This window comes from Penaeus monodon, chromosome 6 (genome assembly GCF_015228065.2).
Source record: "Penaeus monodon isolate SGIC_2016 chromosome 6, NSTDA_Pmon_1, whole genome shotgun sequence".
NCBI classification, from domain to species: domain Eukaryota; kingdom Metazoa; phylum Arthropoda; class Malacostraca; order Decapoda; family Penaeidae; genus Penaeus; species Penaeus monodon.
The window spans coordinates 41,160,201-41,174,218 of record NC_051391.1 but is presented as its reverse complement, the minus strand read 5'-3'; the positions used below and the strand labels follow the sequence as shown (position 1 = coordinate 41,174,218).

The following is a 14,018-nucleotide window of genomic DNA, read 5'->3' as shown; positions in this document are numbered from 1 at the left end:
TCCGACGCTCTAACCATTCGGCCACCACGGCCTTGACGATCAATAAGTAAATGATTAGTCAATATTCATCTATACTTTTACAAGGACTGACCATCCTACAGCATTGTTAGTTTTGTAAGCATATTCATTTGCAGACATAAATACCATCTTTGACCCTGACTCATATGTTTACTGCCTAGTTTTTATAAAAAGAAAAGTGCCAGAGAAGTATCATATTCTAGAACTGAGACCAGGAGAGAATTCAAGAGAGTTAAAATGAAGTGCTAAATTTGTAGTTCGCAAACACATTATATATCATTGTTGTCATTTCTCAATTATATTTTACCATGGCCTGGAAATTGTGGTATCTGCTTTATGGTGTTCCCTAATTTTTTGCAGTGATTAGTACTTCATGTGCCACATGTACTGAAGGACATGAGAAAATGAATTCTTTTGCTATGAAATTTACTAAGTTGAAATATAATTTCTATATTTTTATTTACTACTAGTTACTGCCAGTTTCTTGGATAATAGTGAGAAATGGACAAAGCTCAGTATACTGGAGAGAGAAGAAGAGTTACATATCAGTCCACTCTTCCAATAAACATTTTTGTACAGTTCATTTTGAGTTACTTTATCAGTGCAGTTGAATGTTTTGCCATACACTATAAAATATAGATATATCTGAGTAAATGTAAAATGGTTAATGGTTAAAACAAATAAATGTGCTAGCTATCACAGGTTATATAGCACTATGGTAAATATTTGTGGCAAAAAGGGTAAAAACAAATTAGTATTCAGAACAAATGCTTTAGATAACGGTTGTAGAGCACTGTAAGATAGTATGGTACTGAAAAATGTAAAGAGGGAGAACAAATGGAGTAAGGCAGGGATTAGTAAAAGAGAGAAGGGGGTTAAAGGCAAAGGGTAATTAGGTCAAATGAAGGGTATCTATGCATGTTAGAAAGGAAGAGGAATAGGTAATAAAGGTAGAAATGAGTGTCTGAAATAAGATAAGAACCTGAGAAAAGAGACAAGGGACCAGGTTAGGAGAAAAAGTATCAGGAAGAATGTCAAAATGGAAAGGATCTGGGGGACACATTATGAAGGGAGTTTAGTGATCATCAAGGAGGGAGCAGAAGGGAGAAGGGTGCAGATAGAGAAGGGGAGGATAATGTGTGTTGGGAAAGAGGGGGTAGGACAAAGGACAGGGAATATGAAGAGGATGAGGATGGATGTCAAAAGTGACTTTGAATGTAAAGAGAATGGGAATAGAGAGATTGAAGGGTGGATGAGGGAGGAGCATTCTGTTTGGGTCATGCTTAGGAAGTTTTTGACGTCCTCAAGAGTTACTGAAGGGGAGTTGAATGGAAGGGTCTGAGAAACAAAGCTCATCTTAGGAAGAGAAGAGGAGACATATCCGAGGATTAGAGAAAGATTTAGATGCAAGAGGGAAAGAGGGAATGTGGTACGAGGAGATGGGGTGAAACGTTTAGATTGCCTGGTGCAAAATGTAAATGGCCTCGTGTCAAGGGAGACCAAGTTTAAATCTGAAAACTGCTACCTCAGACTTGGAACAGATCCTATAAAAACTTATGGGAACCACTCTAATTGGCACATGTGCGTGATTGTACAGCGCAACTTGAAGTCATGACGAGGTTGGGCAAATTGTGTGCAGTGGGCTGTAGAGGGACAGTGCTTGGCAGGGTAGCCAAACTGCCAACATTTTCTGACATTGACAGGTGAGGGGTCAGTATAGTCAGACAGGGCATAGAGGAGGTCATGTATATGGAAAGTAATCTTTGCAGTATTCGTATAGGACTTTCAGCAGCCTCTGGGAAGAGCAGTCTAGCACAGTAATGATACTGTATCATAGTCAACAAGTCAGGAGAGCAGTCTGACCAATCCTTGTATACAGGTCAATTTTCTGGGGAGATGGAAACAATTCTGGTACAAGTATTAAGGGAGGAGTGAGGCTGGTCATGAATAGGTTTGCCAGTGAGATCAGTCAGGGTAGTTAATGTATGAGCCTGGGATTTGTTTATAACTATTACAAGGTGTGAACGATCCAAACAGTTGCAGAAGGATACTTTGCCAACTTGATTTATGGAGAAGACATTGTTGGAAGAAGAGGGTACTGTCAGAGTAAGGGGCTGTAAGGGGAACCCCAAAGAATCGAGCCCACTTGGCTGGGCTAAAAAGAGTACTCAGAAGTTCCATAGACGTGGAAGTAGTTAAACGACAAGAATGGGAGGAAGAGGGTGTGGTGTGGAGGTAGTACTGTGGGGAAGAGGACAATAAGGATGAAAAGTAGTAATAAGGAGGAGGTAGCAAATGAAGAAGACTGCAGGATTAGGGGATGGAGTGGATTATGTTGAGAGAGAGGAAAGGGTGTATTCTGAGGATTGGATGGTTCAGAATGGATCAGAACAGCAGACTTCAAGGAGGGGGTAGTAGTAGCAGTGGTCAGAGCTATGATAAAAGGAAAGCAGGAATTGGAAAACCAGATTAGTTAATTTCAGATAAGCTAGTTGATGGGGCAAGCCTCAATGCCCCTTATAAAGGTACAGACTTCATTATTGGCCACGGTGAGCCTGAAATCTGTAGGGAAGGGTCCCCATGTGAGGTAGAAGCTAGACAATGACACAAAGCCAGACTTTCATCCTTTTAGCATGGCTCTTACACTTCAGGAAGTGGACAGAAGGGGTTGGAGAAGAGAAGGAACATAAAAAGGAGAGAAGAAAAGACCATGTAAAGTTGGTTGAGCCTAAGGTAGGGGCAATCCCCAACATTGGGCCCCAGACCCAGTCTCCTATGCCCTCCGCAGTAACAATGGGCATAAAATTGGGGAGGGGATGTAAATGTATAACATTCTATGGTTCAATCTGTAAATTCTAGGTTACAGCCAGAGAAAACAGGACTAAATTCCCTACTATGGAGAAAATTTATTTTCATCCATATCAGATTAACCTTTATTATTACATCATACCCTTGTAGACATGAAAGCTCCAAAGGTTAAAATGATTCTGAAGCTGTGTAAAAGGTCAGGTTATATATATAAGAGTCATGACATGGGACAGGAAATTTTAAGTTACGGGAAGAGGTTAACTTCTGAGGAAAGTAAGTGTGAATACATTGTACCAGTGAAGAAAGTTAACTGCTGCTGCAACAGTAAACCAGTTTGATGCAAGAAAGTGCAACATGTAAGTACACTTAACCCCAAACCGACAGGCATGACACGTACGCACATACCATGCCCACTGAGTTTATTTTACTAATTGTTCTTACACATAGATGGCTCCACAAGTACCAAGTCACCAATGAGCCAGTTATGAGTACTGTCTGTCTCACCTGTTTACCCTTTTCATTGATTTTTGAAAATATTTTGTTATCTCATGCCCTGATGAAGCAGTAAATGCAAAAAGGCCTTCAGCACATTTGTGTGTTTTCTTGTACTTTCCTTCGTTGTTCTACGTGTATACATGGTAATGTTTTAAAAGCTGTGATATTCCTTCAAGCAGAGCAGTACCCAGGTGACAAAAAGATTGAATTAATTAATTAATTTACCACCATACCAACATTGTAAGTTACCATCAAGGATATCCTCCCCAGTCTTTCCAGATCTTGGAGTGTTTTTCAATTAGGATATTATTTAAGGGTATGGATTGGCAGGCAGTCTCTTAGGGTATCTGGAAAAAGTAGCCATTTTCGGATAATTTGCTTTCCACCATACCCCAACATCTGTCATTACTTGTAGCAAGAAAAATTTTAGGAATTCTACCAATACCATTCCAAATGTAAAATATCCTTGTAGTGTATTCTTGAATTAAGATATAATTTACAGAATATGAATTGCCATGCTGCATCCTAGGCTTTCTCTAAACAGCCACTATTACACCTCAACATCTGGCTTTTAGATAATACGATTCTGTTAATTGAGTCTCTATCATGCTTTACATTTGCAGAAATCAAAATCGAAACACTATTAAACCAAGTACCACATGGTTGAGAGTAATAAGGACACTGAGCTTAATTTCTATTAGGTTTTTGGAAAAGGCTTGAATAGGTACTTTTATAGATTAACAAACTTTCATACTTCATGAGAATACTTGGGAATTACTTTTATGTAAGTTGCTAAGGTCTACATTAGCTTTGCCATCATTTATTATTTTGAAATATATTTGCTTTACATGGGACTCCTGTTTCCAAGTAGAATATCTCCAGTTCTCTCTAACTCCTGCAGATTAGGAATGGGAAGAAGGCATGCTGAACATTCCAGGTAAAGGCTCTTCTTTCACTGCAGCTCTTATCCAAACATGTTTCAAGTTTGTTTATATAGATTTGTGGTACATTTGTAGTCAGAGAGCAGTTATCCTCATCTATATTGCTGTTTTGATTGTATAAGTAATGCCACAATATTATTCTTGCTGTTAAAAATTAACATATGTTAACATCTTTAACTTTATGGTCTTTGCCAACTGAAGTTCAGTATTCTGGCCATAAAACCACATCATGATCGAAATGGTTTTTTGTGTGAATTTGCAGGTTGACAGTGAAGTGACTGTTCATATTAGACCAGGCAAGCATTTTGCTCTTAATTTGTGACATGAAGGAAACCAGATTCTTATGAAAATAGATGCACTGTTTGTCAGATTTTCATTTTTTGTGCAGCACTTTATTATTACATATTTCTGTATCTTCATGCTTGAGTAATGATTTTTTAAAATTAAAATCAAAGGAGTAAAGAAAACAAGAAGAAACTGTACTTATATTCTAATTTTTAATATATCATTTTACATGCATCTTACTTTGAATGCCCTGCAGAAACTGCCCCTGGAAAGTTTTGAACAAATGATGCATAACAATATAGGACAGTCCTCCAACTCCTCAACGACACAATTTACAATGAAAGTGCAGGCAGTTAATGCATGGACAAAGGAATGAACACATACAGCTAGACGGTCTCTACTCGACAACAGCAGGGAAACTAACTGGAGTGTTATCATAATCTAACATGGTCAGTTATATGTGATGGTGATAATTTGGAGACAATAGGAAACATTTATATATTCTGTGTCTATCCCAGAAGACCATTTAATATAACAGTTTACTGTTACTTGAGGTCTTTTGGTACCTGAAGAATAACAGTGTAACCATTTGTGCCATAGAAGAAGCTAAAGGAGTTTGTGAGAAAGCAAGTAAGTGTATCTTAATGCTGACAAAAAGACAACTTTGAAATTGGGTTATTCATCACATGTACCCTTCATTTTTTCTCTCTCTAATCACAAAAAATAGCATAGTTTACCATAACAGTGAAAGGAATAACTGCTCTGACTGTGATATACTCAAGTGTGCATATACCGTACACAAGAGCAAGTCAATTCAGTTGTATTCCATTGACCTCTTTATGGACTGGACTTCTTTTGAACATGTCACCCACACCATGTTGTCACTGCCATGCCCCACCTTGGCTCCTTTGCTGTTCTCTGCTCCGAACATTCTGTGAGAAAGACGCACCATGTAAGTATATTTATTTCTCTCATCAAGAGAAAAAAGAACAAAACGAAAAGAAGAAAAAAAAAAACAAAAGAGAGGAAAAAGACAGATTAAGAAAACAGACACAAAACTGAGTAAACAATGAACAAATAAATAAATATATTATAAAAAAAAAAATATATATATATATATATATAAATGTATGTGTGTGTGTGTGTGTGTGTGTGTGTGTGTGTGTGTGTGTGTGTGTGTGTGTGTGTGTGTGTGTGTGTGTGTGTGTGTGTGTGTGTGTATAATATATATATGATTTAGTATTGATATTTATGATATATATATATATGATGATATATGTAGTATAGTTGTTATTTTATATATACATATCAGGAGTGAGAAAGTGGGATTGTGTTGTGTGTGTGTGTGTGTGTGTGTTGTGTGGTGTGTTGTGTGTGTGTGTGTGTGTGTGTGTGTGTTTGTGTGTGTTGTGTGTGTGTGTCTGTGTGTGTGTTTTGTGGTGTGTGTTCTGGGGTGTGTGTGTGTTGTTCTGTGTGTGTTGGTTGTGTGTGCTGTGTGTGTGTGTGTGTGTGTGTGTGTGTGTGTGTGTGGTGTGTGCTGTGTGTGTGTGTGGGGTCGTGTGTGTGGGTGTGTGTCTCTCTGTGTGTGTGTGTGTGTGTTGTGTGTGTGTGTGTGTGTGTTGTGTGTGTCTGTGTGTGTGTGTGTGTCTGTGTTGGTGTGTGTGTGTGTTGGTGTGTGTTGATGTGTGTGTGTGTGTGTGTGTGTGTGTGTGTTGTGTTGTGTGTGTGTGTTGGTGTGTTGTGTGTGTGGTGTGTGTGTGTGTGGTGTGTGTGTGTGTCGTGTGTGTGTGTGTGTTGTGTGTGTGTGTGTGTGTGTGTTGTGTGTGTGTGTTGTGTGTTGTGTGTGTGGGGTTGTGTGTGTGTGTGTGTTGTCTGTGTGTGTGTGGTGTGTGTTGTGTGTTGGTTGTGTGTTGTGTGGTGTGTGTTGTGGTGTGTGTGTGTGTTTTTGGGTGTGTGTGTGTGTGTGTGTGTGTGTGTGTGTGTGGTGTGTGTGTGTGTGTGTGTGTGTGTGTGTGTGTGTGTGTGTTGTGTGTGTGTGTGTGTGTGTAAAACAAAAAACCTGTCAGCATTAGTGCATTACCTGCACACTCTGGCTGAAGCATGGCACTCAGTCACTCCTGTGTGTGTTATGATATTTGCAATATTGCTGGACTTGATGCCAGCTGCAGCAATAATCCCAATCCGTCCCTTTGCTGCTGTGACAAGCTGTGCAATGACATCAGCGCCCTCCACAGCTGTGGCTTTGCCTCCGCTGCAACAGTTACAAGGGAATATATCATGTTCTGTTAATACATGGTCAACTTAATTTATCTGTTCTCACATATCAAAGGACATAAATAAGCTTGCAATAACAAATTACATTATAGAGGTATGACTGAAAACCAATTAATTCAAAGAGCAAGATGACTGATGATGATGATTGATGATGAGGATGAGGATGAGGATGACTGATGATCATTGATGATTGATGATGATGACTGATGATGACTGATGATGATGATTGATGATTGCTCACAGCTACATTAGACTTCTCTTGAAACATACACCAATGCCTTACCTTGTTAGTATTCGCTGGTATCCCAGTTCTATCACAGTTTCCAGGCTGCTGAGGGGGTCCTTCAGGAGGTCAAATGCTCTATGAAATGTGCAGGGGATCTCACCGGCAGCCTGTCAGATGTAACAAAAAAGTGATATGTAATATGGCTATTTATTACTACATAATATTGCTTTTGGAAGAAGAAAAGGGGAGGGGGAGGGGGGTAAGAAGGGAACATTTATTCCTGCAAGTTAAATGCAACAGAGTTCGGGCAAACAGCTACACTCTCAGCCCACAAGCCTGTCATCCAACAGGCTCAACTCCATAATCTCTGAATCCTTACACATCCAGAACATGAACCCAAACTCAATACCTAAAATATAGCAATTCAACTCTCTAGTGTAATCCTCCGAGTATAAGTAACCAATTCACCCAAATGATGGTTTATCTATGTTTTCTCTTATTTGTGACCTATATATTATAATCTTTTGAAATACATTATTACTTTATCCAGCTCTAATATCATTCTTTTAGCACTGATGATAATGATAAGAGGTCTTCAATGTCAGATTTATATGTATGTATTTATACATATTTATATGTATTGGTACATATAGCAAATATACCATCAGCCAAACAGAAGATGTTTCAATTTCCTACGACTTTCAATCATATCATCTCAATGGCTGTGGGATTATGTACTGTCCAGTGTAGTCTTTTGTATTTTGTTACACACAGATGGATCAGTGAGTGCTCAGCCACCAAGGAGTCAATTATCAGGCCCTATTAAATGCATCTGATTTCCACATTTTTTAAATTTGCAGGATTTTTGTAATGGTAATAATATCAATACTGTGATTTCTGTAATTGACATAATTATCATAATATCAATATACTAATACTAAAAATAATAAGATGATATAAGAATCTTTCAGGAAATCAAGGAAAACTGTAAATAGGTGAGATATGTAGGCCTAGTTAATGACTGAGATATGTAGGCCTAGTTAATGACTCCTTGGTGACTAAATACTTGTGGAGCAATCTCTGCCTAACATCAATTAACCCGTTCCTGCCAAGTGATGTGCTAGGACATCATAGAGAGCCGTATGGTTGGCAAGTTCAGCTCGTACGCACGGCAACATGCCAAAGTGAGTGGAGTGGGGCGTTCGGCTTAACTCAGCGGACTCCCGCGCCCACTACCGGGCCACTGCCAGTTATCACCAGAGTTTAATTGCTCTCAGAAATTTTTGACAACCGGGAATAATGGGTTAATAAACTAAACTTACAGTGGACATGGCATGTAATCATACCAAGGTAATTGTGTTTAAAGAGATGACTCCACTAGTTCTTAGTCACCAAGAGGTCAATTACTAGTCCTATGTATCTCATTTTTTCCCCTTTTTCTTGCTTTCCAGAATTTTTTATTATTTTTACTATTTTTAATATTATTAGTATTCTAATAATATTGTAATAATCATAATGTCAATAACTATAATAACAGTATCAATATAATAGCATTAGGGGGGGGAAGAAAGAAGAAAGAAAGAAAGAAAGAAAGAAAGAAAGAAAGAAAGAAAGAAAGAAAGAAAGAAAGAAAGAAAGAAAGAAAGAAAAAGAAAAAGAAAAAGAAAGAAAGAAAGAAAAAGAAAGAAAAAATGCCACTTCAAAGTGGGAAATAAGGAAACTAGGGCCTACTAATGGTGGCTGTGCAACAAAATTCACAAAAGACTACAATGGACAGTACATAACATTGTGGCCAGTGGGTTGATGAATAAAGAGTAAATATCATCTATATCAACTATAAATATCAAAATTTTTACAGAAACATGTCTATTAATAACAATAAATAAATGTGTATTGCTGATCAAGTACAAATTACTCAATACCAGATTTTCTTTAACCCTTCACCACCTGGTGGCATGCCTGGGCTATATTCCAGGAGGCATGTATATACGTGCCATGGTGCACCGTATATACATGCCAGGGGTATGTACGATCGTGTCGCGTATGCTATGGTGCCGACACGATTGCCTGGCAGTAGGGCCAGGGCCACTACGAATACAGCCAGGGAGGAAAGGCTTTCGTATTGAGAAACCACCCTGGTTAAATCTATGACAAGAAACAATATGAAGCCACACATATTCACTCACCCAAGTGATGAGAATGTAGGAGAGAGAACTTTGCCAGGAGGCAGGGTTCTAAATGAGTGGAGCTTAGCACTGAGGGTGGATTTAAATATAAATCCCATATAACACAGATGACGCGGGAGCTGTTGTAGCTCCTAACTCTTTTCACAATGACTTTAGACATATCAAATAAAATGCCTAAGGAATATAAACAAATACTTTTAGATCATTCATGCATTTGTCTTCAGCAGGTTCACTTGTTTCTAAGGTGTCTTTCTTTTGCTGTTGACCATAAAAAAAAAATGTTGAGCCTACTCATGTTAAAAGATTTGCCAATATTAATGTTCATGTTCTTTCAAAAAATGAATCCCCTTATGTATCAATAAAGGCCCTAAAGATTTTTTTTTAAATGAAACTTTCTAATAAAGCTACAAAAATAATACTGAAATTATTCTAATGAACTGAATCCCTACAATCCAAATGCCATGATCATCACCACATGAAAAAATTTGCCTTTGAGGGCTATGTGACGTGAACATTCCGTCACGGGAAAATTTGGCTGAGGGGGGTGGTGATAGGAATTGGCAGTCATGAGAATTTCAGCTGAAGACCAGCGTGACAGCAATGACTTGCCACGAGTGCAAAGGTCTTGAGGGTAATCAGATTCAGTGGCCATTTAGGAAGAGGCTTTTTGCATTATTTCCATCAATAAACGAGTGTAGAATGTACCATCCGTGAGCCATAACTAAAGAGCCCTCCAGAGAGGATACCATTTCCTCAGGTAGCGCAGGCTGTATTACAGAAATTTGAATGTTACAAAAAAATATTTTAAAAATTACACAAATAACAACTTATAATTATTATTATTGCACTGACTTATGGACTACCTGGAGAGATGAAACAGAGCCTGTGCAAGGAAAACAGTTGGTTACCATCTGGTTAAATGAAATCAAATGACAAAGATAGATATTGGAAAGTGGCAAAAAAACTAAAAATGCTCATTGCAAAGGGGAGGCATGGAGTCTTTTCACCACACGAGTGGCCTACACGCCACACACCTGTCAGAGTGGCCACTCAAAGTAATCCTAATGCCCATATTTTGGGCCACATGAGTGTAGTAAAGCATAGGAATCAAATCATTTAATCAAATGTGTTAAGCCATTAACTAAATGAAAACTTTTTTTCTTTTTATGTTGTTGGGCCTATATAAGAAAAAGATTCAAGCAAACCTATGTCCCACTGTAATGTATACTACAAATTTCCTTGCTGTCTATATAGCTGAATATGATTAGAAAGGAAGGCCACAATAGTGGACAAACAGTAAAATAAAACAAAAAGCTTATTTTAAATTTGTAACTACATTTGCTATATACTATTTCACCTAAACCTAAACATTTCCTCCAATAAGGTACAAATAGCTAATCAGAGAGAAATCCTAAAATCAAAGAAACAATAAAAGAAAATGATAATTTTCTCTCCCTCTCCTTTCCTCCCTCCCTCCCTCCCCACACACAGTAAGTCTTCAGGCTATCCTGTGACTAATAATTGTCAAGCTGAAATAGGATAGTGACTCATCCATATAAAGTATGAGGTAGTGAAAACTATTCCAAGCATAGGAAACCAACAATGCAATTATACATTAAGTATATCCTGCAACAACACAAAACAGGTACTGAGGCCATATTTTGGTAATTTTAGATGTAGCATGAGTTGGAAAAGTTGTATTAAGGGGGGAGGGGGGGAGGTTGTTAAAAAAGGCTTACATTTTTTCAGAATTATCATACTAGTCAATTGCTTTGAGCATTTTTGGCATTCAATATTTTTTGGCTACAGTTTCCAAAAATATCACTGCAAACTCATAAATATTTCCTTTTCTAGCAGTCAATAAGTCAAGTTATTTAATTGCTTTTCTCAAGTATCCTAGATTAATTACGATATCACAACCAAAAAAAATTAATACAATGAAAAAAAAAACTATGTATATTTTATAAAAATCTGTAAGTGAAAACCTGCAACATGAAAATAGGGATGAAAGAAAGAGAAAGAGAAAGAAATAATACTAAAAGAAGAAGACACATATACCTGCCACCTTTTCTGAAAAAAATGAGACCAGTTCTATTTCCTGAGGTAATAAATAGTGGCCTCAGTAGGCCAAGCGGACACCCAGTGGGGAGGTAGAGAGAGAGGTAAAGGTAGAAGTAGTGGGGGAGAGAGGGAGGGAGGGAGGGAGGGAGAGGGGGAGAAAGAGAGGGAGAGAAAGGGAGAGAGGGAGAGGGAGAGGGAGAGGGAGAGGGAGAGGGAGAGGGAGAGGGAGAGAGAGAGAGAGAGAGAGAGAGAATTGCCAATTTGGATTATTCACCCTTTGTATGGGGGTATATGTATTGTCCTTTGTGATTCCAGGGCCAGATACTCGAATGCGTTATGGCACCATATCTCTTTAAGGCACCATAACTTACGGCAAAGTGCTCCTATGGACCACAGAGCAAGGGACCCACCATATTGGTACAAGTCAGAGCACCATAAAGAAAGGCAGGGGGAAAGCAGCACTAGCGGGTGACATCAAACCATAAATTCCTTTGTTTCAGCCTTACAAAAACTACAATTCTAAAATTTGTTTTGTTCTAATATAGTAGTAATCATGGACTACTAAACAATCCAAGTGTTGTATTTGTAAACAAGGAATTACACTAAAGTATTGTCTTTCCCTCAGATGCAGTGTTTTATTTGTCTTCAATTTCATTACTGTTAACATACTATTAATAGCAATACTTTCAATACTGCTACCATCATCTGAGGGAGATGGGGTAGGTAAATTGGGTATCCTGAAGATTCAGAGAAAAAAAGAGGTAGAGATATAGTTTTGCCTTCAAAACTTATTCTAAGTATTATCTTCTAAATTTGCAATAGGTAGGAAAATCAAAGTATGCTAAAATTACCCTTGTATTATTAGCCACTCTCAAGAAGACAATACTTACTTCACAATATTTCAAAATACTTATACATTCCATTAATAAGGTCAGGGTTTTTTTTTTATATAAAGAAACTTTCTCCTGCTTTACTCATTCTACAAAGATCTTAGTTAAAAGTTTTATTATGCCACAGGCTCCCAAGGAGTTGCCTAAAACAGCAACTGTGATTGGCCACTGAAGATCCAATGCCAAAAGTGATTTTACAGCAGTGCAGTCTCATGGCAGAGAACACAAGAAAAAATGTTTGTGTATATGAAGCTAAATCCTCGAAATGGCACCTAGCCAGGATGCTTAAGGCCTCGAGTGCGCCTTACTTTAAGGGCTCCTTTGAGTATCCAGCCCCAGGTCACACAAAGATGGCTCCACCAGTTCACAGCCACCAGTCAACATGACCTCACCTGATTTCCCATTTAATGAAGCAATTAAATTATTATTTTAATGATATTAGAATACTAATAGCATACATTAAAATAATTTTGAAAGTCAAGTAATGACTGGTATCACCTGGATAACCTTGTGAGCCTCTTGTACAAGCACATCCACTAAACTAAAATCACAGTGGCTGTGGCATTTAAGTCTTGCTATCTCAGCACATAATACTGCAACCCTTACCATGCGGAATGTTTTGCACAGATCATAGTCTATGGTTCCCTGGCGGGTGAGAGCCCCAAACACCAATCCATCAGCCCCAGCCTTCTTCAGAGTATGGGCATCCTGAAATATGACCTCTGACTCCTCTCTGGAGAACACCATGGGTCCAGGTCTCGGACGCACCATGCAGTACCTGAGAAAGGAGGAACACATACGACCATTATCTCAGTTATTTATACATAAAAGAAATATCATATATATAATTACATATAATTCAATTATAACTAGCCGTTGTAACTCATAAGACGCACACTTCAGTGGGTTTTTTCATGTATTTTTTAACAGTATGGAGAAGGCCTGTTGTGGGGGTGAGCCCTCCTTCGGAGAGGGCCATGCATAGTTCGAGACGATCTGCTCCTCCCACAACAGCTGCTAATGCTGACTCAACTGAATCAACACAGACCTCAAATTTTCTGTTTGCCATCCTGGAAAAAAATAATTGCGTAAGGTGGGAAGTTGCAATATAAACCAGTTATATTAATGCATAAATGTAGTATTCTGCTAATAAAATGCACAACTGTTTGCAAATCCAAGGTATTCCAATGATATAGTGTATATTTATTTCATGGCTTTCAATGCAAACCATATCTATTGGCAACAATGCTTCTGATATCTAGTGTACATTTATAGCAGTTTTAGTCTGAGAAAACCACCTATAGCAAAGATTTTAGCTGCAATATATAAGGAGGGCAGGAAGTTGCATACTTGGGAAAATTCAAGGTAGAAAAAAATTATGGCAAAGGAATAACAATAAATATAATAAATATAATAATATAATAATAATAATAATAATAATAACAACAATAATGATAATAAAATAAAATTAATAAAATAAAATAATAATAATAACAACAACAAAAATAATGATAATGTTAATTAGAAAAATATTGATAATGATGATCATAACAATAACAAAAACAAAAACAATTCTAGTAATAATAATAATAATAAAAAAAAAAATAAAAATAAAAAAATAATAATAATAACAATAACAATATTAATAATATTAACAACAACAATAATTATGATAATAATAATGATAATGATAAGAAAAATAACAATAATAGCTAAAGTCCTGTACGCTATTTCAAATGAGTCCCACCCATTGAGCCATTTATGTGGGGATTACATCAAGGTTCCACAAGAGCTGGTGTAGCATCAACCAATGGGTGGCAATATATATAACTAT

At 37.6% G+C, this 14,018-nt stretch overlaps 1 protein-coding gene across 5 annotated transcripts in view; it reads right to left on the bottom strand.

Moving 5' to 3' along the window:
- Positions 1 to 4,737: 4,737 nt before the first annotated feature.
- The window catches only part of LOC119574471 (copper homeostasis protein CutC-like), a 15,033-nt gene continuing 5,752 nt past the window's right edge, over positions 4,738 to 14,018 (bottom strand). For all 5 annotated transcript variants that reach the window (XM_037921706.1, XM_037921704.1, XM_037921705.1 and 2 more), the window contains exons 2-6: positions 13,081 to 13,254; positions 12,791 to 12,962; positions 7,105 to 7,214; positions 6,628 to 6,798; positions 4,738 to 5,479 (exon numbers count right to left, since the gene is read on the bottom strand). In XM_037921706.1, the coding sequence (XP_037777634.1) occupies positions 5,362 to 5,479; positions 6,628 to 6,798; positions 7,105 to 7,214; positions 12,791 to 12,962; positions 13,081 to 13,253 (744 nt within the window). In that variant the 5' untranslated portion in view covers position 13,254 and the 3' untranslated portion in view covers positions 4,738 to 5,361. The remainder of the gene's footprint in view (positions 5,480 to 6,627; positions 6,799 to 7,104; positions 7,215 to 12,790; positions 12,963 to 13,080; positions 13,255 to 14,018) is intronic.